General features: G+C 45.1%; 1 protein-coding gene across 3 annotated transcripts in view; it reads left to right on the plus strand.

The window, feature by feature from the left end:
- Positions 1-26,971, plus strand: part of DYNC2H1 (dynein cytoplasmic 2 heavy chain 1) — a 276,780-nt gene that overhangs the window by 63,796 nt on the left and 186,013 nt on the right. For 2 of the 3 annotated variants that reach the window (XM_069969745.1, XM_069969746.1), the window contains exons 39-54: positions 1,286-1,493; positions 1,595-1,724; positions 11,118-11,273; positions 15,465-15,724; positions 15,811-16,057; positions 16,725-16,876; positions 17,102-17,246; positions 17,864-17,966; positions 18,580-18,747; positions 19,299-19,429; positions 20,261-20,509; positions 21,665-21,773; positions 22,773-22,886; positions 25,144-25,286; positions 25,608-25,683; positions 26,547-26,701. In XM_069969745.1, the coding sequence (XP_069825846.1) occupies positions 1,286-1,493; positions 1,595-1,724; positions 11,118-11,273; positions 15,465-15,724; positions 15,811-16,057; positions 16,725-16,876; positions 17,102-17,246; positions 17,864-17,966; positions 18,580-18,747; positions 19,299-19,429; positions 20,261-20,509; positions 21,665-21,773; positions 22,773-22,886; positions 25,144-25,286; positions 25,608-25,683; positions 26,547-26,701 (2,546 nt within the window). The remainder of the gene's footprint in view (positions 1-1,285; positions 1,494-1,594; positions 1,725-11,117; positions 11,274-15,464; positions 15,725-15,810; positions 16,058-16,724; positions 16,877-17,101; positions 17,247-17,863; positions 17,967-18,579; positions 18,748-19,298; positions 19,430-20,260; positions 20,510-21,664; positions 21,774-22,772; positions 22,887-25,143; positions 25,287-25,607; positions 25,684-26,546; positions 26,702-26,971) is intronic. The other variant, XM_069969747.1, reaches the window with a different exon arrangement.

The following is a 26,971-nucleotide window of genomic DNA, read 5'->3' on the forward strand; positions in this document are numbered from 1 at the left end:
ACTGTGGTGGCCCTGCACCCGATCCATTGATTTGTAGTCTGACAGCATTTCTGATCATAAACAATGTTTTTGTAAGTCTCAAAGGAGCAAAAAATTGTTTATACTCAGAAATGGACTAAACTTAGTAACTATGAGAGTGTCTAGTCCATTAAAATCAAAATGTATAGCAGAGGTACAGTGTGGTATACATAGCAGCATGCCACTCGGCTGTCTCCATGGCGTTTTTGAATGAACATAGTCCCCTTTTTTTGATGTGGCCATAGCCCTTATATTTAGTGAGTGGAAGAAAAGGAAATATATTTTTCCCTAGTCATCCTACATGACGGCACCACCGGAAAAACACTGTGCTGTCATAGAGGATTCCTAGAAGCCAAATTACCGGTAAGAACCAATTAGTCATAGAACAGCTTAGTCTGTTGTCAGAGAAGCTGCAGAGCCTGACATTCCCAGGAGCCGTGCAGGGGTTCTTATCAGGACACTTACACAGCCGCATGGATTTTCTCCAATAATAAGGCTTCAAATGATCATTTTTAAGCTGTCCCTGGTATTTCTTTCTTTCCATCAATTTTATCTCTCGCCAGCATAATCCGATGCGCTGGAGATAACCGTCTGCCTGTTTCCATGACCAACTAGTAGATAGTAGCAGCGGTGGTTACACACCAGCTTAGATTGTGGACAGGGAGGAGAAACCATGGAGGGCAGATCACATAGTGATAGAGCAAACAAAAGGCAGTGTGCTTTTTTAAATCATAGGGTCTATGTAAAAGTCTAGAGAAAAAGCTGAGAACTCACAGCAAACTGTACAAGCTGTTAAAAAAAAACCAAGCAAATTTTTTACAGGGTTACTCCAGAGGGAAATAAAAAGGTTTCAGATCAAGTGGTGTCAGAAAGTTATACGGATTTGTAAATTAATTCTATTTAAAAATTTCAAGTCTTCCAGTACATATCAGCTGCTGTATGTCCTGCAGGAAGTGGTGTATTCTTTCCAGTCTGACACAGTGCTCTCTGCTGCCACCTCTGTCCATGACAGGAACTGTCCAGAGCCAGAGAGGTTTTCAATTGGGATTTGCTCCTGCTCTGGACAGCTCCTCACATGGACAGAGGTGGCAGCAGGGAGCACTGTGTCAGGCTGGAAAGAATACACCACTTCCTGCAGGACATACAGCAGCTGAAAGACATTTCCACTATGTATGACTCTGCCCTTACTGAAATTAAAGACGCACAGGATAGATAAGATTGGATGTATGTTTATAGTGTTTCCTTTTTTCCATTTCTATATAAATAGAGATCAACTCCTGGATCATCTGTGATGGGGACATTGACCCGGAGTGGATCGAATCCTTAAACTCCGTTTTGGATGATAACCGTCTGCTCACCATGCCCAGCGGCGAGAGGATTCAGTTTGGTCCCAATGTGAATTTTGTTTTTGAAACTCACGATTTGAGCAGCGCTTCTCCGGCCACCATATCCAGGATGGGAATGATATTCCTCAGGTAATCGCATTGGTTTCCCCACAGGGGACTACACTCCATTTCATGCAGGGCTACCTTTACTGAATTAACTCCTCTTTCTTTATATATTTCTTCCTGAAAAGTGATGAAAACACCGATCTGAACTCTCTGATCCGTTCATGGCTCCGGGGACAGCCCGAAACACACCGGCATAATTTGGAGAACTGGATTGGAGACTATTTTGAGAAGGCTTTAAATTGGGTTCTTAAACAGGTACATTACAAAGAAATATGTGCGCCTATTCATTTTATGTCTTTTCTGGGTCATTGACAGTGGATTAGACGCCCCGCCGGCATTGGAGGTATGAAATACTGTCTTCTCCCACGCTGCCGGCTGTGACTGAATTAAATAGTTTGATGTCTTCTTGGCGAGTATGCAAGTGGAAGGAATAAGTATAACTTCAGGTTCTAAAGTCATAATATTGTAATGAAATGAGCGATTCCTGCCTGCTGAGGCTAATTCTACTCTGTCGCTGGATGGCGAGCTGCCTACAAATTAGAAGCCGCTTCTCCTTTCATAAAATTACAGGAAAGAGAGGCGATCACTGAATATTTAAAAGTACTGATTAAAATAGAATTGGCCTCGGGTGAAACTCTTCAGAGCTCGTAATGAGACTTCTTACCTGAAGCCACCACCACTTGGGCCTGATGCATGCTAAATGCTTGCATGGAGAACAGGAATAAAACTTGAGACCCTCTGTATCAGTAGTATAGAGCTGTCTGTCAGCATGCAGCATCAGACACACATCCTGAATTTACCTTATCAGCTGCTGTATGTCCTGCAGGAAGTGATGTATTCTGTCCAGTCTGACACACTGCTCTCTGCTGCCATCTCTGTCCATGTCAGGAACTGTCCAGAGCAGGGAAGGTTTTCTATGGGGATTTGCTGCTGCTCTGGACAGTTCTTGACATGGACAGAGGTGGCAGCAGAGAGCACTGTGTCAGACTGGAAAGAATACACCCCTACTGCAGGACTGATAAGTACCAAAAGACTTAAGATTTTTAAAAGAGAGGTAATTTACAAACCTGTATAACTTTCTGATACCAGTTGATTAAAGGGATATTCCACTGAAACATATTTTTTTCACATGTTGCTGCCCATGGTGACACTAAATTCCTTCCAAACTGTGTGTGAGCTTTTTCTCCCCTCCTCCCTCTTCTGAGATGGCTCATATAAACAAATCCATATCTGCAATTTTTAATACTGGGAGGGTTAATCACAGCGAATTCATCAGCAATTGGACCCCAGATTAACCCTCCCAGCAAAGAAGCTACAAAATTGCAGATACAGCCGGCCAGGGAGTTGTATACATCAGCCGTCTCAGAAGGGATGGGGGTGAAGGGGGAGACAAAGAGAAAAGCTCACACACAGATTTTTCTGTCTTCAGCAGAAAGATGCAGATCAGAACTGGGGGAAGGAAACTGAATAGATATAACAAGTAAGTGGGGACGGACTGGGGGCAAAGCCTGAGGGGAGTCCCTCATGACAGGGATTTGACAGGAATGTAATTAAGGGGTTATAGAAAGGGTAAAAGGCAGACAGGGACAAGCAGGGGGAAGGATGGAGTGATGGTGGGGGGTAGTCCCTGTGGGTATAAACAGTGGGGGTGATTGGGCAGAGAGAGGGGGGGGAGGAGTAACATAGGGGGACAGGTTATATAGGTCAGCTCCACAGGGGGTCGGCAGCCATTTTAGGTAAGCTGTGGTGAAGATCTGATACTGTGATAGTGCACCTGCTTACCTGATGGAGTCTATAGATGGGATGCTGCTGCAGTTGCGGAGAGAGGCTGAGGTGCGGGGCCAGGAATGGCTGCAGACGCAGGTTCGTGGTCTGCTGGGGTCTGGGGTCGCCACGCCGCCTGTGGCGCCCCCCGCAAAGCGCCCTAGGAGGTCCCGGCCTCCTGAGAGGCTTAGTCCCGAAGTGACCCCTCGAGTCCGGCGCCGAATCGGGAGCCCCTCACGGGACCCTCCGGGCCCTGCCGCGGGTCGGACTCCTTCCTCCCGGCGAGCAGGGTCTGGGAGGAATCCCACCACCAGGCGGGACTCGCATCCGAGGGGGGCGGTCGGCCCCCCTCCGTCAGAAGACGGCGTTGGAGCTGCGGGGAGTGGAGCGGCTGGCCCGGGTAGGCGTGGTGGAGTCCGGAGGCCAGCTCGGCGTGGGGCCGGTGCGGAGCAAGGTGGCAGAGGTCGGGTGCGGGAGCCACGGTCGGTGGCTTCCCGGCGGCGGGACGACGACGAGCAGGCTTCGCCTGGCTCCGCCTCCAGCGGCCATGATTCGGCCAGGGATGAGCGGCGCTCTCCGATGACGCGGATGCAGGGGCGGGGCCGTCAGGTCCGGGCGGAAGAGGCACGTCATCAGTCGTCGCCGGAAGAGGAGAATGTCGGAAGTGGTCCGCGTCCGGGATCCGGTTCGGCCGCTGTTGGGACGTCTGGCCCCAGACAGCAAGGTGAGTACAGCTCAAGCATGTTGCCTGCTATGCCGTTAAGGGGGGGGATGGGGGCGGGACCAGAGGGTCAACTGAATGCCGGTCTGGCAGGATTATTGGGTGAGTTGCGGGATGTGTTGGTGGGGTTGTCTGCAAGGGGGGTGGGGAGCGGGTCTCCGGTTCAGGCTTGGTCCGGGGGTGGGATGTCGGGCAGTGGGGGGGGCTTGGTCCAGTCAGCTGGGGCACATGGTGGGGCACCTGGGACGTCCTCCCTAGCAACGGCGTCCGTAGGGGCGCAGGGGGAGGCGGGGGCTAGCATGTCTGGGAGCATCGGGGGGTCGGGGGTGCCTGGGGTTTTGGGGACCACGGTGGCCGGGATTAGTGGGGCAGAGGTCCCTCCGGTGGGGGATAAACCAGTTGATGGGGAGGGGGAATTTGTGCGGTTGGGGGATGCTGCAAAAGGGGAGGTCTATGTATGCTTTGAGGGGCCTTTGGGGGCTCATTTGAAGCCGGAAGTCAGGGAAAAGATATGGAGAGGAGAGTATGTGGAAATTTTTTCTCTGTTGCCGTTAGAAAAATTTAACCTTGACAAGGTTATGCCTTCGGAGGAGAAGAAGGACAAGGAGGAAAAGAAGAGGTATCGGTTGATACCTCGGACTTTCACTAATTGGCTGCAAGCTTTCTCCATACTGGTGAGCGTGGTGGGGGAGAAGGCGCCAGATAACTGTTGTGGGCTGTTCTGTTACTTAGATGCGATTGGGGAGGCCTACAGGGTGTACGGGGGCCAGGCTTGGCTCCGGTACGATGAACAGTTTCGGCAGAGGAAGGCCTTACGGCCCAACATTCGTTGGGATCATAAGGACATAGGTCTGTGGCTACGGGTTACGGCGCCGGTGAGGGCAGGGGGGGGGGGACAGTCCTTTCCAGGGTCCGCCGGAGGTTCCAACCAGCCCGGGCATTCGGCGGCGGTACAGCGGGGGCTGTGCTTCCTCTTTAACGAGGGAGCATGTAAATTCGGGGCCAAGTGCAAATTCAAGCACGAATGCTCCTTCTGTGGGGGGTCTCACGGAGCGTCCCGCTGTTTCAAGAAAAACAGGCTGCCAGGCGGCAGGGATGCTGTTGGAAAAGGGGGTGACGCCGGTGTGTCTGGCAGCAATGGAGGGTTATCTAAGTAGATACCCGGACAAGGCGGCTGCGCAGCTGCTTAGGGATGGTTTTTCTCAGGGTTTTCGGATTCCGTCGGTTGGGGGTGTGGGGGGTAAGGCTGGACGCAATTTGAGGTCGGCGGCGGATCATCCGGAGGTAGTGACGGGAAAATTGGGTAAGGAAGTAGGGTTGGGGCGGATGGCGGGGCCTTTCCGGGACCCTCCGTGCGCGCAGCTGCGGGTTTCTCCCTTGGGGGTGGTGCCGAAGAAAGAACCGAATAAGTTTCGGTTAATTCACCACCTGTCCCACCCCAGGGGAGCTTCTGTGAATGATGGGATAGACCCTGAGCTTTGCTCGGTGGTTTATACATCGTTTGATGAGGCGCTGCGGTGGGTGCGTTTTTATGGGCAGGGGGCCCTGTTGGCAAAGGTGGACGTGGAAGCGGCCTTTCGGCTGCTCCCCGTACATCCTGAATCCATGCCTTTGTTGGGTTGTTTTTGGGAGGGCGAGTTTTATGTTGACCGCTGTTTGCCCATGGGCTGCTCGCTCTCTTGCGCGTACTTCGAGACGTTCAGTACGTTCTTGGAGTGGGCAGTGCGAGAGGAGTCGGGGATCAGGTCTCTCATCCACTATCTGGATGATTTTCTGTGTATAGGCCCGGCTGGATCTGGGGGGTGTTCGGTGCTGCTGCACACGTTGGAAAAGCTTTTTGTGGCGTTTGGGGTTCCGTTGGCGACGGAGAAGACCGAGGGGCCGGTCACTGCGTTAAATTTCCTGGGGATTCGGATCGACACGGTTCGCATGGAATTCAGCTTGCCGGACGCGAAGTTGGTGGACCTGAAGGAGGGGGTCAGGAGGGCTCGGAGGTTGCGTAAACTGACCCTGAAGGAATTGCAATCCCTGCTCGGCAAGCTGAATTTTGCGTGTCGGATCATGCCCATGGGGCGGGTTTTTTGCCGGCGCCTGGCTCAGGCGACGTCGGGCATTAGGTCCCCTCATCATTATGTGCGGTTGCGGCAGGAGCTGCGGGACGATTTGGGAGTGTGGGACTCGTTCTTGGACACTTACAATGGGCGGTCCCTGCTAATGGAGGCAGTAGTCGATGCGCCGGATTTTGAACTGTTTACGGATGCAGCGGGTGTTGGGGGCTTTGGGGCCTTTTTGCAAGGAAGTTGGTGTGTAGGTTGGTGGCCGGAGTCGTGGGTCGGAGCGGGGCATGTGCGCAATCTGACTTTACTCGAGCTGTTCCCCATTGTGGTAGCGGTTTCCATTTGGGGGAACAGGTTCAGGAATAGAAGGGTGCGGTTCCACTGTGACAACATGAGTGTGGTATCGGCAATTAATGGGTTGACGGCCTCGTCGCCCCCGGTGGTGCGGCTCTTGCAGCATTTGGTGCTGCGTTGCTTGTCATTGAATGCATGGGTGACGGCGGTTCATGTTCCGGGTGAATGTAACTCAATTGCCGATGCTCTCTCTCGTTCGCAGTGGGAACGCTTCCGCGCTCTGGCCCCGGGTGCGAACGAGGAAGGGGATCCTTTTCCAGTGGAGTTGTGGAGTCTGCCCTTCGGGCGGCTGGACGGCTAATCAAGGAGTCGGTAACGCCGGGCACTTGGGCGGGGTATGAGGCGGCATGGTTGCAATGGTCGGAGTGGCAGAGGAGTTGGGGAGGAGCTGGGGAGGAGGATATGGGGTTTTTGTTGTTGGTGGGGCATTGCAGGGAGGAGGGCTGGTCGGTACCTCGGTTGAACAAACTGTTGGCGGGGGTGGCTTTTGGGTGCAAACTGCGAGGCCTTCAGGATATTACCAAGTCGTTTTTGGTTCGACAGGCGGTGAGGGGTTTCAGGAAAGGTTACAGGGCGTGCGATCGTAGGCGCCCGGTGTCCTTTCAGGTGTTAGGGATGGTGGGGGATTGTTTGGGGGATGTTTGTAGGTCGCTGGAGGAGGCCAGGTTATTTAGAGTGGCTTTTTCACTGGCTTTTTTCGGGGCCCTTCGTATTGGGGAGTTGGTCAGTCCGTCGACTTCGGTGCCGGGAGGCTTATTTTGGGAGGATGTGGATTGTTATGGTGACAGGGTTGAGTTCCGGATTAGGAGGTCTAAGACGGACCAGATGGGGAGGGGCAAGAGAGTGGTTTTGTTCGGGGTGCCAGGGTCTCGGATGTGTCCGGTAGTGTGTTTGAGGGAGTATGGTCTTGCGAGGGGTGTTCTTGGGCCGCTGTTGCGTCATGGGGATGGTTCATTTTTATCGAGGTTTCAATTTGTTGCAGTGTTTCGGAAGGGTTTGGAGGCGGTGGGTTTGAGCCCCAGGGATTATAGTGGACATTCTTTTAGAATTTGGGCCGCTACGGAGGCGGCTCGGTGGGGCCTGAGTGAGGATGTGGTGCGTAGAATTGGCAGGTGGGAATCTCGACGCTTTCGTTCCTACATTCGCCCCGAGGGTGTGTAGGGAACAGGTGGGGGGGGGGGGGAGTGTTTCTCGTTGTTCTGTGTTTTAGTTGTTGGTTTTTGTTTCCTCAGGTCCCGCACCGTGTTTAATATGGATCATGGGCCACTCTTACGTCCGTTGGGGAGCCCTGCGAGCGGGTGTGCGGCCGGATGGCAGACAGCTGGGGGTCCCCCGCGCGGAGGCGGTAATACGGTGGCTGGGGCGGGGGGGCATGCGATGGAAGGGGGTCCTGCCGGATTTCCATAAGTACGTGAGACTGGACAGAGTGCCTGATATTCTGCTTCTCCATGTGGGAGGGAACGATTTGGGGGCTCGCCCCATTCGTGAGTTAGTTGCGGACATGAAGTTCGATATGTTGAGGTTATGGTCTATGTGTCCGAAGTTGGTGACTATTTGGTCTGACATTGTGCCTCGCAAGCGATGGGAGGGGGCTCGCTCAGTAGCTAGTATTGACAAGGCGCGCATAAAGGTTAACAGGGCTATGGCGCGATTCATGGCAAGGAACGGGGCAGTGGCTATTCGGCATACTTATCTGGAGAAGGGTGAGGGTGCTTATTGGCGCAGGGACGGGGTTCACCTGAACGCTATTGGAACTGATATGTGGACCCTATCTCTTAGAGATGGAATCGATGTGGCATTGCAGGTGTGGCGGGACGCCAACACCTAAGGAGGTCAGGCGTTGGCGTCTGTGGCGGTGGGGGTCCTCGGGGTTGGTGTCGGTGGAGAAATATTTGGTGTGATGGGAGGGGACCTTGGAGTGGTTCCGGACTCCCTGGGCCTATGGAAAAGGTTATGGCAGGGCGGCAATAGTTAGCCAATGGCTTAAGGTAATACGACCTCCATAAGAGGAAGTTACAGTGGCCCTGCACTCCGGGTGTTAGTTGGTGTCTCTGGGTTAAGTGCTCGTCGGCCAGAGGCAAATCCTGGGTGCGGGGGGGAAGAATGTTTGGCAAAAAGCCGCCTGTGGGGTTTTGGGGCTCCGAGGACCGCCCCGTCAAATAGTATGTACATTTATGTTACAAAAACTGTTATATATATTGGTTATATATATTGGTTAATATTATGAGGATGTTTTTTAATAAACGGCTGCTGTGGCCATTATAATCCAGAAGTTGTCTGTGGTTATTCGGGAGGTTACCAGGGGTAAGGGAGGGAGGGAGGTGGGTTTTTAGGGTAAAGGTGTTTTATGGAGAGACTTGTCAATACCCTGGTCAAGTGGGGACGGACTGGGGGCAAAGCCTGAGGGGAGTCCCTCATGACAGGGATTTGACAGGAATGTAATTAAGGGGTTATAGAAAGGGTAAAAGGCAGACAGGGACAAGCAGGGGGAAGGATGGAGTGATGGTGGGGGGTAGTCCCTGTGGGTATAAACAGTGGGGGTGATTGGGCAGAGAGAGGGGGGGGAGGAGTAACATAGGGGGACAGGTTATATAGGTCAGCTCCACAGGGGGTCGGCAGCCATTTTAGGTAAGCTGTGGTGAAGATCTCCCGCCCACCCTCCCTGGTTTGTTAGTTATGGTCGGAAGCTTGGTTATTTAGGAATTGGTCGTGGTGAGTATGGTCCAGCAGCTGGTGGTGAAGGGGGGAAATGTAACTGTTTGTCATGGCAGCTGGGCGCGGCGGTGGGGGTCCTCGGGGTTGGTGTCGGTGGAGAAATATTTGGTGTGATGGGAGGGGACCTTGGAGTGGTTCCGGACTCCCTGGGCCTATGGAAAAGGTTATGGCAGGGCGGCAATAGTTAGCCAATGGCTTAAGGTAATACGACCTCCATAAGAGGAAGTTACAGTGGCCCTGCACTCCGGGTGTTAGTTGGTGTCTCTGGGTTAAGTGCTCGTCGGCCAGAGGCAAATCCTGGGTGCGGGGGGGAAGAATGTTTGGCAAAAAGCCGCCTGTGGGGTTTTGGGGCTCCGAGGACCGCCCCGTCAAATAGTATGTACATTTATGTTACAAAAACTGTTATATATATTGGTTATATATATTGGTTAATATTATGAGGATGTTTTTTAATAAACGGCTGCTGTGGCCATTATAATCCAGAAGTTGTCTGTGGTTATTCGGGAGGTTACCAGGGGTAAGGGAGGGAGGGAGGTGGGTTTTTAGGGTAAAGGTGTTTTATGGAGAGACTTGTCAATACCCTGGTCATGGAAGGAATTGTTAGTCTTACCATGGGCAGCAATATGTAATAAATTATGTTTGAGTTGAATATTCCTTTTTAAAAATTCTCCCCTCACACTGGAGTACCTCTTTAACCCCAACCTATTAATACACTGATGTCCAGGTTACACTGAATCAGTGTTCCTCTCCGCCTTTTAAGAGCCATAGTGCTTCAATTTTTATTTTTTTTTTGGTTGGGGCATTCTTTTGCGTCATGATCTGTAGTTTTTATTGGTGTAATGGAAATTTTTGATTGTGTTTTAGATGCCTAAATATGCATCTCAATGGCTGTATGCGCCATAGTTGAAATTTGTGTGGGTAAATGACATGTCAATTAGGAAGTAAAGTAGTATTAGGCTGGGTTCATACTACGTTTTTGCAATCCGTTTTTTTTTATGTTTTTTTTGAAAAAAATGGATGGAAAAAACACATGCATGTGTGTGCTTTCGTTTTGATCTGGTTTTTTTTAATTGAATTGCATTATTTTAAAAAATAGATCAAAACAGATGTTTTTTTTATCGTACACAAAAACGTAGTTGACCTTATTTTTGTGTCCGTATTTATGAAATTCAATGGAAAAACGGATCAAAATGCATGCACACACATCTGCAAAAAAACGATGAAAAAAACTGATTGCAAAAACATAGTGAGAACCTAGCCCTATTAAGAAAGTAGTATTATCTGAACCTTTTTAAAATCTGTTTAACCATTGGAATGCCCATATACCCTCACTTTTGCTGCGCTGACAGATACTTACGGGTCTTAGGATTGTACATTTTGTAATACCTAGTGCGGACAGGAAGGAGATGCATTTGCAAAGCTGGTTTATATCATTGCATATGGTCGGGCTTTTCTATCCAGACAATTTGGGCTGAGATCCTGTCTTGGATTAAATCTGTATTGGAGCATGATATATCATTAGACCCCTTACAATGTCTGTTCCATTATATTCCTCTTTGCTCTGAAGATATTTCTAAAGGCGACTTAGCTGTGACAAAATTCTCAAGTATTCTCCTTGTATGACCTATGGTGTAAGATATGATGTATCTGCATATTTACTACACATGACAAGACCTTGATTATTGGATTATCCCCAATAAAAGGGACTGACTTGTGTCCAGAAAGCACCAAAAATATGTGATAAAAGTCTAAGCGTATGCCTGAAGTTTCTAGTTTCTGCCTCTTTCTGCATTTTGCGGCCTAGGTTTCCATAAGAAATATGGCACTCAAGCTTTGCTTTAAATCAGACCTGTTGGAATATATATGTATATATATATATATATATATATATATATATATATATATATATATATATAATATAATGTATATCCACAAGGTTAGATAGGGCTAGTAGTATAATCATAATGAGTGTCTGTCACAAGGCTAATAACACTATGAGTGATAGTTTAACGCCTCCTTTATGTCCCCTCTATGTAGAATGACTTTGTGGTGGAGACCAGTCTCATCGGAACAGTGATGAACGGCCTCTCTCACCTTCACGGTTGTGCTGATCGGAGTCAATTCATTATTAGTCTGATCCGAGGTCTTGGAGGAAACCTCAACATGAAGACCAAAAATGACTTAGCCAAAGAGGTAACAACTGGATCAATATATCGGGGGTAGAAGAGAACGAAGCCACAACAGCAGCATAGAGGAACAGAGGGAGGCGGGAGATAAAAGCAAGAGAAATAGGGGAGGTTTAGCAGTTTTGTTTATTCCTGTGTGTTCATTATATTGCTTTATATAATTAAAGAGTTCCTTTATAAATAAAAAAAATAAAATAAAAAAAAATAATTTTTTTTAACCGCTTAGTGACCGCCATGCTGCCTTTTCACGGCGGCCACTAATGGGCTTTATTCCGATGCGTACGCCTTTTAACGGCGGGCGCATCGGAATAAATTACCGCCCGGCGGCGGCCGCAGGACGGGGATTCAGCGGTCAGTGTGACAGCTGACCCCCTCCTGTAACTGCCCGGAGCGGAGGATTCTCCGCTCCGGGCAGTTTAACCCGTTAAATGCCGCTGTCAAAGCATGACAGCGGCATCTAACGGGTTCCGGTGTGTACCGGACGGCGCCGCAGGTCCACTTACGCGATCGGAGGTCCTGCGGCGTCGTCCGGTCCCTCCGACGTCTCCATGGTAACTCCGGGGGCCTAATGAAGGCCCCCGGGCTTACCATGGATAAGCCATCCTGCTGACAGGGGTGGCTTTGCTACTGCCTGTCAGCAGGATGGTCACATGACACAATACACTGTACTGCAGAAGCAGTACAGTGTATTGTATACTGTGATCTAAGTCTTACACTAGTGTACAGTAATGTACACTAGTGTAAAAAAGTAAAAAAAAGTGCACCGAACACAATCCCCCCAGCCCCCCCCCATAATAAAAATGCATTACATTCCCCATACACTATAAAACATTACATAAAAGTGATCAAAAACACAATTCCTATACATATTTGGTATCGCTACGTCCGTAACGACCCAATCTATAAAACGATATCAATAATTATATCGCACAACACATTACCTGTAACCACTCCGCACTACTTGTAACCACTCCGCATTACCTGTAACCACCCCACATTACTTGTAACCACCCCAGATTACCTGTAACCACCCCAGATTATTCATAACCACTCCAGTTTACCTGTAACTGCTCAGATTACCTGTAACCACCCCAGATAGCCAGTAAACACCCCCAGATTGCCTGTAACCACCCCAGATTGCCACAGGCTACCCATAACCACTACAGATTACCACAGATTGCCCGTAACCACCCCAGATTGCCCATACCCACCCCAGAATGCCTGTCACTCCTCCTCCAGATTGCCCATCACCACCCCAGTTTGCCTGTGACCCCCCCCCCAGATTGCCCGTCACCACCCCAGATAGCCGGTAAACACCCCCAGATTGTCCGTTACCACCCCATATAGCCTGTAAACACCCCCAGATAGCCGGTAAACACCCCCAGATAGCCAGTAAACACCCCCAGATTGCCACAGACTGCTCGTACCACCCCAGATTGCCCATAAACACCCCAGACAGCAAGTAAACACTCCCAGGTTGCCCGTCACTACCCCAGATTACCTGTAATCTCATTTAAAAAAAAAATATTTTAGCACCTGCGCTATTCTAATAACCGATACTAGCTGCGGTTTTGCACCAGCAAAATGACGCTTCTTCCCTTCTGAGCCCTGCTGTGTGCCCATACAGTGGTTTATGCCCACATATGGGGTACCGTTGTACTCAGGAGAACATGCTTTACAAATTTTGCAGTGCATTTTCTCTCCTGTTTCTCGTGAAATTGAGAAATTTCAAACTAAACAAACATATTATTGAAAAAATTCTTTTTTTTTCATTTTTACTTTCTAATTTTGAATCCTTTCCTCTAATACCTGTGGGGTCAAAATGCTCACTGCACCCCAAGATGACTTCTTTGAGGGGTGCCCTTTCCAAAATGGGGTGACTTTTGGGGAGTTTCTCTTCTGCGGACACTACAGGGGCACTGCAAACGCACCTGGCGCTCAAAAACTTCTTCAGAAAAATCTGTACTGCAAATGCTAATTGGCGCTCCTTCCCTTCTGAGCCCCGCTGTGTACCCATACAGTGGTTTATGCTCACATATGGGGTACCGGTGTACTCAGGAGAAGCTGCGTTACAGATTTTGGGGTGCGCTTTCTCTCCCTTTCCTTGTGAAGTTGAGAAATTTCAAACTAAACATTGGCACTCCATTCCTTCTGAGCCCTGCTGTGTGCCCATACAGTGGTTTATGCCCACATATGGGGTACTGTTGTACTCGAGAGAACCTGTGTTACAGATTTTGCCTTTTCTCTCCTGTTCCATGTGAAATTGAGAAATTTTAAACTAAACATACATATTATTGGAAAAATTCTAGTTTTTCATTTTTACTGTCTAATTTTAAATACTTTCCTCTAATACCTGTGGGGTCAAAATGCTCACCACACCACAAGATGTATTCTTTGAGGGGTTATCTTTCCAAAATGGGCTGACTTTTGGGGGGGTTTCACTTCCCTGGTACTACAGGGTCTCTGCAAACGCACCTGGCGCCTGAAATCTGCACTGAAAATGCTAATTGGCGCTCCTTTCCTTCTGAGCCCCGCTGTGTGCCCATACAGTGGTTTACGCCCTCATATGGGGTACCATTGTACTCAGGAGAACCTGCGTTACAAATTTTGGGGTGCTTTTTCTCTCCTGTTGCTTGTGAAAATGAGATACTTTAATCTGAACGAACATATTATTTGAAAATTTCTATTTTCCATTTTTCCGGCCTAATTGTGAATACTTTCCTCCAGCCCCTGTAGGGTTAAAATGCTCATTATACCCCTAGATTAATTCTTTAAGGTGTCTAGTTTCCAAAATGGGGTCATTTATGGGGGTTTCAAGTATACAAGCCTCCTAAACACACTTCAAAAAAGAACTGGTCCCTAAAAAAATTAGTTTTGGGAATTTCATGAAAATTGGTAATTTGCTGATACATTTCTAAGCCCCGTAACACCGAAGAAAAGTAAAATATGTTTACGAAATTATGCCAGAATAAAGAGGACATATTGGTAATGTGACCTAGTAACTAATTTATGTGATACAAATTTTCTTTTCTTAGAAGCAGAGAATTTTAAAGTTTGTAAAGTGCAAATTTTTCAAAATTTTCATGATATTTTTATGTTTTTCACAAAAAACACAAAAGATAGTGACCAAATTTTACCACTAATATAAAGTACCATATGTTACAAAAAAACAATCTCAGAATCTCTAGCATATGTTAAAGCATCACTGAGCTATAAGCGCATAAAGTGAGACAGGTCAGATTTTGAAAAATGAGCCTGGTCATTAAGGCTCAAATAGGCTTGGTCCCTAAGGGGTTAATATATTATAGAAACAGGTCATGAGAGCAGTCGGAGTGTTTCCGACCCCATGATCTCTAGACCTAGCCGGGAGAAGCCCTGTGGTCTCCATTTTGCTGGTTAAGAAGAGCTTGTTAGTCTTATAATAGAGATCAAGGAGAGAGAAGCGCACAGTCACAAGCTTCTCCTAGTTAAAGCTAGAGGTTGGAGGAGATCTGAACACCCAGACTCCATCAAGTGAAGACTTTATACATTTCTGTAACATGTCAAAAGTTTTTTCTAATGACAGAGAGACTTTAAAGTGACACTGTCACCCCCTTTTTGCATTATGGCTTCTCTACACAGGTGTAAAGGGTAAATTTAGCAGTTTTCATACCTTATTTTATATCATACGTCATGGTGCTTGTCAAGTAAAAAGTGATCTTTAATCAACTGCAGATTGTGATAAGTGGGCGGGGCTTCACTGCAACAGTGCCACTTAGCCCCACCCACAGCAACACCTTTGGCCCCGCCCCTCCGTGACATCATAGCCACATAGGTCCCATCTCCTCGACGCCCATTGATATGGGCTGACCTAGAGGGGGTGGGGCCTAGACCTTTAGACCAGCCTCTTCCAATGGTCGGCGAGGGGGCGGGGCCGATATGTCTATGACGTCACGGAGGGGCAAGGCCAATGATGGCATTGTGGGCGGAGCTAAGTGACACTGTTGCCTTGAAGCCCGCCCACTTAGCACAATCTGCAGTTGATAAAAGATCACTTCTTACTGGAACAAGCAACATGACGTATGATCTAATATAAGGTATAAAAACTGCTAAATTTACCCATTACATCTGTGTAAAGACGTCAGAATGCAAAAAGGGGGCGACAGTGTCACTTTAAATACCACATAATATACCACTTGTGTTTCAAAATTTTCTCCAGGTTTTTAGTTGGGCCCAGGAATCTCCCCCGGATCCCCGCAAACCATTGGATACTTATTACGATGATAAAACTGGTCGCCTAATGTCCTACCACTTTGAGAAACTGGAAAATTTAACCATTGATGACTTCAGGAACCCCCAAGCTCTTCCAGTTATCAGAACTCCTGACATTCAGAGAGGATTGGATTATTTCAGGCCATGGCTGGGCTACGACACTAAACAGCCCTTCATACTGGTAGGACCAGAAGGATGCGGAAAGGGGTAAGACTTTCTGCAGTGTAATAGCACACGGTATGGCCAGGTGTTGTGTACTGCCTTATAACTATTGGCTATGGTTGTATTTTCAGAATGCTGCTTCGCTATGCTTTTTCCCAGCTCCGATCTACTCACATCGCTACGGTTCACTGCAGTGCACAGACCACATCCCGCCATGTACTGCAGAAGCTGACACAGACTTGTCTGGTGATCAGCACCAACACAGGCCGAGTGTACCGACCCAAAGACTGTGAGAGATTGGTTCTCTACTTGAAAGACATCAACCTCCCCAAGCCAGACAAATGGGGCACCAACACACTAGTAGCTTTTCTACAGCAGGTAAGACATGTTACAATGGAGTCTTTAAAGTGACACTATCAACTCCTTTTTGCATTCTGACATCTCTACACACGTGTAAAGGGTAAATTTAGCGCTTTTCATACCTTATTTTATATCATACGGCATGGTGCTTGTTCAAGTAAAAAGTAATCTTTTATCAACGGCATTAGCGCCACTTAGCCCCACCCACAACGTCACAGTTGGCCCCGCCCCCTCGCTGGCCATTGGAACAGGCTGGCCAAAAGGTCTAGACCCTACCCCCGTTACGTTGGCCAATCATTGGGCGTCAAGGGGGCGCGACCACGCCCACTTAATACAATCTGCAGTTGATAAAAGGACACTTTTTACTTGAACAAACACCATGGCGTTTGATATGAAATAAGGTATTAAAAAACGCTAAATTTACCCATTACACCTGTGTAGAGATGTCAGAATGCAAAAAGGGGGCGACAGTGTCACTTTAACACCATTTAACACCAATAAACAGAGATTTCAATCAACATGTTACAAGTTATACTGAATCTTTTCCCACAAAGTTATATATCAATGTGCTCAGCTCTTCCTGCTCTATAATATGATGGTGATTAGATAGCATTGTCTTGTGACATGTTCCCTTTAAACTGTTACAACTTGCTGAGGATCTTCTGCATTTGTTTGTGTTTCCAAGGTTCTGACGTATCATGGCTTTTATGACGATAACTTGGAATGGGTCGGCCTGGAAAACATCCAGATTGTGGCGTCTATGTCTGCGGGCGGCACCATTGGCCGGCATAAGCTGACGACCAGATTCACCTCCGTAGTCCGGATATGCGCAGTCGAGTAAGTATTTAGCTTGGTTGTGTTGTCTTATTATACATGATTGTGTTTTTGTAGTATTTGAAGTTTTGCTTTTTTTTTTTTTTTTTACATAACATAACTTTAAAGGGCAACTCTAGTGAAAAATGTTTTCTGGCACCAGTTGATTTGAAAGAAAAAAAAATTGTTGGAGTATCCCTTTAAGCATATAGATTTTTATTTACTTGTGTCTTTTGTTTCTGTTTGCAGTTATCCTGAACGAGATCAACTACAAACAATATGCAGCTCCTATTTAGAGCCAGTTCTTCACCAGAATCTAAAGAAACACCCCATATGGGGTTTTGTAGCCAAAGTCCACCAGTTAGCAGGGTCAATGGTTCAAGTTTATGAACAGGTAACGGTGATTGTCTGCAAACCATAATTTATCCTGACATTCTTTTTTTCCATGTGGTCTGACATAGACCTGCTGCAAAATTGTCAAGTTTTATGTGCAGAATTTTAAGCAGATTTACAACGTATTTCACACTCTTTGTTTTTAAGGTTGAAATCCACATCTAATCCGCACCAATCTGCGCCACTGTGCACATTCTCTACAATAACTAGCGATGAGCAAAAGTGGAGCATGCTCGAGTCTGATCATTTGGCATTTGATTACTGCTGGCTGAAGAAGTTGGGTGCAGCCCTAGGGAGAAAATATGGCTACAGACAAACGCCATAGGCTATACCCATGTTTTCCGGGATTCCCTAGGGCTGCATCCAACTTCTTTAGTCACCAGTAATCAAATACCGCACGTTTGGACTCAAGGAAGCTTCAATTGTGCTCATCTCTAAAAATAACTCATCTTTAAGAGGGCAAATAATACTTTCCAGCTCTGAAAATGACCAATGATTAAATTTGTAATTTGTAATTGTTTTTTTTTAAAGACATGGGAAAATGTATATGTTAATTTTCATTGTATTTTTAACCATTGATTTTTAACCATCTTATTGACTTTTCAAACTTTTGTTTAGGTTCGGCTGAAGTTTTCGGTTGATGACCACAGCCATTACCTATTCACACCTTGTATCCTCACACAGTGGATTCTCGGGTTATTTAGATACGACTTAACCGGAGGTAGGTTTTATAGTATACATCTGCTTTATGCAGCCGGCTTGTGCTAAATACCCACAGTACATGCTGGTTAAGGTGGTGAGTCTGATGTAGGGAGAGGAAACTGCAACAGCACCATCCACTCACTTGTAGTCTCATATACTTTCATTGACGGACTCAACCGTAACACAACCAAGACCCAACCGAGACATTGCAGTTACTGCTGCAGTCTCTTCCCAGCTGTATCTTCCTTTCCCAGTGTGTGTCAGCATTGGGACATGGTGGGATCAATAACTTTGTGTTGTGGGTTTAGAGAATGATGCTGAACTTGAACAGTTTGGCCTCTCCACTCATCTCTACTTTTGACTGGTGACCGGTATTCTTTAATAATTTACACCTTGTATCTATTATAAGCCATGTTATTATGTGTAATGACAATTGCTTCTGCTTTAAAGCTGAGCAGTTATGTATTTTACTCTTCTCTCGTTTGTTTTCTAACTTTCTCCTCTTTTATATCTGCTGTTCCCTTCTCCCTCTCTGTAATGGTAAGTCTTTTACCCTTCAGTCCATTGCAGTCCATGTTTCTCTGTAGCTAACATCTGAATCCTTCTATGATTGATTTTCTTTTACTCCTAAGGATCCTCACAACAACCTCAAGACAATGTCCTGGAAATTGTGGCATATGAAGCTCGGAGATTGTTCCGGGACAGGATTGTGACCTCTAAGGAGCTGAACGTCTTTGATAATATTTTAATATCAGTGCTGCAAGGAGACTGGGGGTCTGATGTGTTGGACCACATGGCAGGTGTGAACATCTCAAGGCTGAATGAAAGGGGGAATGTGGAGGGACAATCATGTGGAATTTCTCTATAAATCAATTGGCCAAATAGACTGAGGGTTATTAATACTCCTGATTTTATTTTACAATTCTGTAGACCCAGCCACATCTGTGCTAACATCATTGTCAATAGGGATGTTCCTTCAGAAGGAATAGAGTTCTCCTGTGCTACCTTTTGGAGCATCCCTGCAAGTCAGTTCTTGGCTGGGAACTATAAGCCAAGTCAGACCGCCCTCCAGAAGGAAGAGCTACCATCCCCAGTCATGTTTCTAGGTTGTTTATGTACATGACCTTTGATATTCAGTGCCATTGCCGATAGGTGGCCCCAGAGAACAGGTTTCCATCCTTCTGGCGTATTTTATCCATGGCCCATAAGACTCCATATGCCACTTTGGCACTTTCCTCAAGGAGACCCCTTACTTCTTTGGTCCCTATGAACATAATTAAAATCTTAAGAGCAATATTTGTCTACTCTGCTGAGAGTCTAACTTTTTTCTTGTATTTTTTTTTTCTATTAGACTCTTTCTATGTAACGTGGGGAGCGCTGCATGAAGCTGGATCAGTACTTGCCCCCGGACAGGCCTTACCTGCTCATGGACGGCCCCTTGGACGGTTAAACTCTGCTGACTTTAAAGATGTTATTAATAAGGTGTGCTAATGGAAAACATGTTCTTGTTAAAGGAGAAGTCCGGCGAAAATTTTTATTAAAGTATTGTATTGCCCCCCAAAAGTTATACAAATCACTAATATACACTTATTAGGGAAAATGGTTATAAAGTGTTTTTTTTTTTTCTACACTTACTACTGCATCAAGGCTTCACTTCCTGGATAACATGGTGATGTCACTTCCTGAATAACATGGTGATGTCACTTCCTGAATAACATGGTGGTGTCATGACCCGACTCCCAGAGCTGTGCTGGCTGTGGCTGCTGGAGAGGATGATGGCAGGGGGACACTGAGGGACACAGGGCACTGGAGGGACACTGAGCATCCTTCTGCCATCATCTTCTCCAGCAGCCACAGCCCGCACAGCTCTGGGAGTCGGGTAGTGACATCACCATGTTATCCAGGAAGTGACATCACCATGTTATCCAGGAAGTGACATCACCATGTTATCCAGGAAGTGACATCACCATGTTATCCAGGAAGTGAAGCCTTGATGTAGTAGTAAGTGCAGGGAAAAAAGCATTTCCCATAATAAGTGTATAGTGGAGATTTGTATAACTTTTGGGGGGGAAATACTATACTTTAATAAAAATTTTCGCCGGACTTCTTCTTTAATGAAACGAATTGTAACTAATCCCTAGGACATGTTACCTGTTTTGTTTTTTTGTTTTTTTAATGGACAGGTACATTTGAAGCATTTTATAATTCAGCATAACTCATAGTGCAATGACTACGATCTGTAGACATGGTCTCTGAGCCCCCATGTCTGCTTTATTAAATTCCCCATTGCATTTCCATTGCCTTTTTTTCCAGGGTATAATTCAGTTCGGCCGCGATAATCGAGAGTTGGATATTCTCCTATTCCATGAAGTTCTGGATTTCATGTCTCGAGTAGATCGCATGCTGAGCTTTCCTGGTGGATCCCTTCTCCTGGCTGGGCGGAGTGGTGTTGGCCGTAGAACTGTCACCTCTCTTGTCACCCATATGCATGGCGCTGTGCTTTTTACCCCCAAGATCTCTAGAGGATATGAGCTCAAACAGTTCAAGAATGACCTAAAGCAGGTAATGTATATCTGATATAATCCTGTATCTAAACCCAATCTACAGCAAATAAGCTTTCATAATTCTATATTGAGCATTGGCGTTGAAAACAAAAGTCTTCTCCTCAAAAATGCTAGGTTTATAGTGGATTAAAGGGGGTCTCCTAAAACAGATATTAATATCCTATATTCAGGATAGGCCATCAGTATCTGATCCGTGGGATGGCCACCGATCAGCTATATGGTAATGCCATGGCACCTGGATATATACAGTGTACATCACCCAAAAACCTCAGATCTCTACGTTGAGCGGTGTAGTTGCGGTTACTGCAGCCCAGCTCCTATTCACCTGACTGGTAGCTGAGCAGCAGTGCCTGGCGCTACCACTGAGAATAAGCCATCAATGTTGGCATCTGGAGAACCATTTAAAAAATAAATCTGCTGTCTGCCACAAACAGCACCACACTTTGGCAGAGGTCATGTGTTGCATTGCAGCTCAGCACCACTGAAGTGAATGAGGCTGAGCTGCCATACCTTGCACTGTTTTTGGATAAAAGCCACCATTTTTTGCCGTCTGTTTTTGGTCATTCTCAGCAATTCTTTTAAAGTTCAGAATAGCTGTGTTCTTAAAGGGGTTTTCCTAGGATGTTTGATGGTATGTACTTACCTCACTCCCAGGCCTTCCACGTGCGTCTGATGGCCAATGGCTTTACCCCTGCTGGAACAGGGAAGGCACCAAGCCAGCTACTTTGATATGACTTCCGAATGAGAGTGGCCAATGGTCCTCAACATTGCTCAGGCAATGGGTGTTACTTTTTACCTGTATGCAGTGGTCGCAACATAGTTATAGGGCTGTGCGAAAAAAATTCTGTTTCTACACTTATCATAGGGATCGTACATATAGTTAACCATTGCAGACTAGTAATATATGATGCCACAGTGTGTTGTTTTCTCTAGTACTGTAGTAGTTTTTAGCCGGCTTACCATATTTAGGTTATGTATTATTTACTGTGCGTATTCCACCATATTTCTAGCACATATGGCCATGGCTGTCAGTCATGGTCTCTGTGAGCCCTTGGCCAGAGCAGCTGCTTTCTCTTGTATCTCCAGCCTTACCCATAAGATTGCTATTGTCATCCCTGTCATCATGATCTAACCGAAGTCCCCTTGTCTTCAGGTCATGCAGATGGCTGGCATAGAAGGACAGCAAGTAGTTCTGCTCCTGGAGGACTATCAGTTCGTCCATCCAACATTTCTAGAGATGATTAACAGCCTGCTGTCCTCAGGTACTGTCATCTGTCAGCAGCTTCCTCCAGAGACGCTTCCTCCATTGCATTGCCATTTAATTTCATATGTAATTCTGGTTTTATTTTTGTTCATATGGACATGATGAGTTTTTCCTGGAAGATTGTACTTACTGGCTCTGGTTTCTATAAAATGAAATGTGTGTGAATATATAGAATGTCAAGTCCACAACCAAAGACAAATGCTTAGCTACTGATACTTCAGCATCTTTGTGATCTCTGAACAAGTTTGAATAAATGTCTAAGCGCCCTATTACACCAACCAATATCTGACTGATTTTTTCAGCCAAAGCCAGAAATGGATTTGAAAAGAGGAGAAATCTCAGTCTTTCCTTTATCACCTATTCTCTGTTTATAGTCCGTTCCTGGCTTTGGTTGCAAAAATATGTCAGGTATCTGTTGGTGTAGTAGGGCCCTAACTTAGGATTCCTCTACTAAAGATGGCTGCACACCATAATAACTGTGGGTTGTCTCTTATGTCCTCCCAGTACATATGAATGTTAGGCATATCCGTGCTGTCAGTTTTACCTTTAAATGGCTGGTGAACAAAGCCAAATAGTGTGTTTACGCAGACAGATTTATCTGACGGATTTTTAAAACCAAAGCCAGGAATGGATTTGAAAAGAGGGGAAATCTCAGTCTTTCCTTTATGACCTCTTCTCTGTTTATAGTTTGTTCCTGGCTTTGGCTGCAAGAATCTGTCAGATAAATCTGTCTGTGTAAACACACCATTAGAGTTGCTGCTCTCTTCCTGCCCTTTTGTATACCAAAGAGAAGCCGAACTGGCTTTGTTTACCAAAAAAGAAAAAGCTACAATGGAATAGGAAAGGGATTGTGCTGTATGGCATACAGAAGCGTCTGTTTTTAGCATCTGTTCAATGATTAGGTTTATTTCTTTCTAAGGAGTTATATAAAATGTATACTTTAAACCTTGAGCATAAATGCAGTGTGTACCCAGCCTTACCTTTGCTCTGTCTTTAGGCGAGGTTCCTGGCTTATATACCATGGAGGAGCTAGAACCGCTGTTGTCACCACTGAAGGACCAGGCATCTGAAGATGGATTCACAGGACCATTGTTTACATATTTTACTTTTAGTAAGTGCCCCGATCTGCTCTTGTTTTATTGGTATTGGACTAATAAAAGAAAGAACATCATCTGTAGTATATAATGTTGCATACTTCTACTATCTTGTTTAGTGGACCACATTAATTCCACATTGTATTGAAGAGGTGACTCTAGGATGACATGCTTTGATAAGTGATTTTTTTTTTTTTATTGTTGAAAAAAAAACTTAGTGTACCTGTCATCATAACTTTCAAAATCTAAATCAACAGAAGATGTGATATAAAGCAAGTTTGCAATTTACATCAATATTTTTGTTGTTGTTGTTGTTATCATGCTGTAAAACAAAGCTGAACTTACCATAAATCCAGGTCCAGTCTCCTGAAGGCAGATTTTATGACTTGTGCTGGTTGAAAAAAAGAGACTAAACACAGGAATTCCGGCCAGTACAGAGAGTCACGGCCCAATGTGTCCATCAATCACATGACTGCCTTCTCTCTGTGAGAGCTGAGATAACCTGGGATACACAGGACTTCCTGTTTTCTGTTACCTGTTTTTTTTCAGAAAACAGGAAGCGCCATGTTTTCCCTGATAACTTAAAAAAAAAAAATAATGACTGTATATTGCAAACTTGCTTTATATCACATCTACTGTTGGTTTAGATTTTGAAAGTTATAACGACAGTGACACTTTAAAGGCTATGGACACCCTTGTGTTTTTACTTCTTGATTTTCTTCTTGATTTGCTTCTTTGCAAAAATAAGCAACTTTCTGTAAAATCTTCAATAAAATTCTTGACTATATTATTGCTGTAGAATCTATGCAACTCCTTCATATAGCTGACTGCTCTTCTGCTTTTTTTTTTTTTTTTTTTATATTTTATTGGTTTTCGGCATTGTAACCAAAATTAATATATTGTACAGTATCTCATGCATCACATTATGAGAGGATGTTAGTTACTTAACAACATAAGACAAAAGAAAAATATTACATTTCTGTAGTGTAAAAGTCAGACATAAAATGTCCCAAAAAGAGTCCCTTAGTATGTTCTGTAGAGGTTGAGAAGTGGGAAAATTATAGTCTGTAGTCGGAGAACATTACCAGATGCATATAAGTATGAATTCGGACTATGTAATGCATTGATTTTCTCCAAATGGAGGAGATGTATGACGGTATCTTTGACTTCAGAAATAGTGGGAATAGAATCCTTTATCCAGTGTCGTAATATACATTTCATAGTAACAAGTAAAACAACATGGATTCCCTGCGGTAAAAATATGCGGGTTTCTACACCATCCAAATTCACTGAATGATAATGGAAAATACATGGGAGTGGATCGTTGGGTAGCGCAATACACCAAATGGAGTCTAGTAGTTCCCTGATCTCTGTCCAATATTTATGTAGTTTTGGACAATGCCAGAGCCCATGGAGGAGATCAGCTTTGTGAAGACTACATTTAGGGCATTGTTTCAGAAAATGTTCGGGTGTGTTTTTCCAAGACCGGTCAAACGCGTATGTGGCCTTGTTTAGAATTTTTAGGTGCATTTCCCTTTATTGTTCATTTATTATAGAAGCTCTAACTGCTTTCAGGCCTGCTAGAAGTTTGTTTTGTAGTTGAGGGATAGGAAAGTCAGCTTCCCATGATTTAAAAACCTTTAGTTTATTGTTCATTTGAGTGTGGTTTTTGAGAATATCATATATGTCCCGTAATGGAAGGTGAGACTGTTCTTCTGCTTCTAATGTTTGTGATTGACCAGAACATTGCACTTTTATGTTTTTTAAAGTGTAGCTGTAATTTTAAACAACTTTGCAGAAATCAATAGTACAAGTGATTTTAAGAAACTTTGTAATAGGTTTTATTAGACAAATAAGGTTCCTTCTTTAGACACAAGGCTGTTTTTTAGCTCCCTCCCTCACTTCTTATCTGTTGCAAAGAAGCAAAGTGAAGATGGGTTTGCTGTGTCTATTATAACCTATGGAGGGGGGAGGGGCTGAGGGGGATGGGTGAGAAGGGAGAGGAGAGAACCAGCTGTGCAGTTTGCAGTATAGAAGCCAGCACAGCACCACATCCTACAGTCTTACCTCACCAAGTTCCTAGACCAGCACTGAGGACACATATAGCATATCAGGGTGAAGAAAAAGGCTTGTATTGTGAAACATAGTGTTTACCATTAGTTAAGAAAGTTGCACTTACAGGTGTTAAAATATTTTTTTTTCATGTGAAATTTACCTATAGCCTAAACACTTTCTCTTACTGCCACACTGACAATGGCTATTGTCCAATTTCAGGGATCCTGCAGAACCTTCACGTTGTCCTTATCATGGACTGTACCAACACAAACTTCACAATAAACTGTGAGAGTAACCCAGCCTTATACAAGAAGTGCTCAGTACAGTGGATGGAGGGCTGGTCTGATAGGAGCATGAAGAAGGTATGTTCTCTAATGGAATCACAGCAGGATGTATCTACACGTTGCATGTATATGACTTCAGTCTACCAAAATTGGATGCTGACATGAACAGGCACGACCTCATTGACTCTGAGCTGAAACTAAGTCAGCTAGAGGCTACGTTCAGGTCATTTTCTGAGAGTATAAATGTTTTAACCAAGACTCTAAATTGTGTATATTGTTATGCAGAGTAACAATTTGTTTGGCCAGGATACAGGAATAAGATGCTTTTTATTAACGAAGAAAAATCGTTATTTCACCATCACGATTTATGTGCTTAGTAATGTACTAATATCTGTTTAGATTCCTAAGATGTTATTTTCTGATATGACAAGTCAGGAGAAGAGCCAGCAATCAGAGTACAAGAAGTCTTCACCAGGTAGATCTCTTCTCATTTGTCTTCGATTTGTTTAAGCTATATTGGTCACTTAACTTTCAAGAAACTTTGCAAAAATCCATAGTACAATGACTATTTTGCCACCTCCACCTCATCTTAAATTTATCTTTCACCATTAAAAAAATAAAATATTTAAAGAGACTCTCAGTAGGTTTATGCCGCCCTAGCTAAGGGCAGCATAAACTAGTGACAAAGAAGCTGAACAAAATGATGTATCGCTTACATTGTTTTGTTAGTCCTGGATATTCATGAGAAACAGAAAACTCCTCCCAGCAGCTGCTTATTGGCAGTTATCTATCCATGCTGTTTATAGGCAGTCACCTGTCAATCAGCAGCTGGAGGGCAGGGGAGGGGTGTGGCAAGAATCCTATTCTCCTGCATATTAGGAGAACGGCTGAACAGAATGATGTCATACACCGATTTTGTCGCTAGTTTATGTTGCCCTCATTAAAGCAGACTCCTCTTGTAAATTCAGCCTCTTTATTCAGTGTGCAAGAGCCCTTTATCTGTATTCGCTAACTGGGGAATGAGGGAAAAGCAGAGACATAGCCTGTAGAGGGTAAATTTCATAACAATTGCCATATACTACCGTAGCTATACAATGGACAGGAATACTGTTGCCCTTCGTATATACGTTCATAGCAGCTTAAGCGAACTTACAGTAGGTGCAGCAGAACCTGAATCTGAAGGATCGGTTGTTGATATCTTTATTCTGTATTTATTTCCACTTTCAAAGCAGTCAGGTCTAGGTTCTGCCCTATGTTCTGTAAGATCACCCAACATTATTAGTGACCATTTAAGCAACGGTATCTATCAGATTTTTTTTTCTATCTGTATTTTTATAGGAGAGTCTGGATTTTACAAATCTTTCTTGACAATCCATGAATCCTGCAAAGCATATGGTGCCACTCCAAGACGATACATGACCTTCCTTCAAGTGTATGGCTCACTGTTCAGCAGTAAGAAAGCTGAGCTTACCAAGAAACAGAAGCACTTACAGGTACAGCGTAAAATGGATTGCTGTGTTATTGTAGTTAAGCTGACTATACTATATATTGTGTTTGCTATTGCTCTTAGAAAATCAACCTAGAATCATAGCATGGCTGGTTAGAAAATAAGCCAGATACATAGTATGGACAGGACTGCAGGGAGATTAGCTGTAATCTTTTATAAGAACCTAATCACAAGAACGAGGTTAGATGGGGGACGATCAGAAGCAATGTCAGAAAATATTACTTTACTGAGAGAGCTTGGAACAAACATCCCACTG

This window comes from Dendropsophus ebraccatus, chromosome 5 (assembly GCF_027789765.1).
Source record: "Dendropsophus ebraccatus isolate aDenEbr1 chromosome 5, aDenEbr1.pat, whole genome shotgun sequence".
NCBI lineage: Eukaryota > Metazoa > Chordata > Amphibia > Anura > Hylidae > Dendropsophus > Dendropsophus ebraccatus.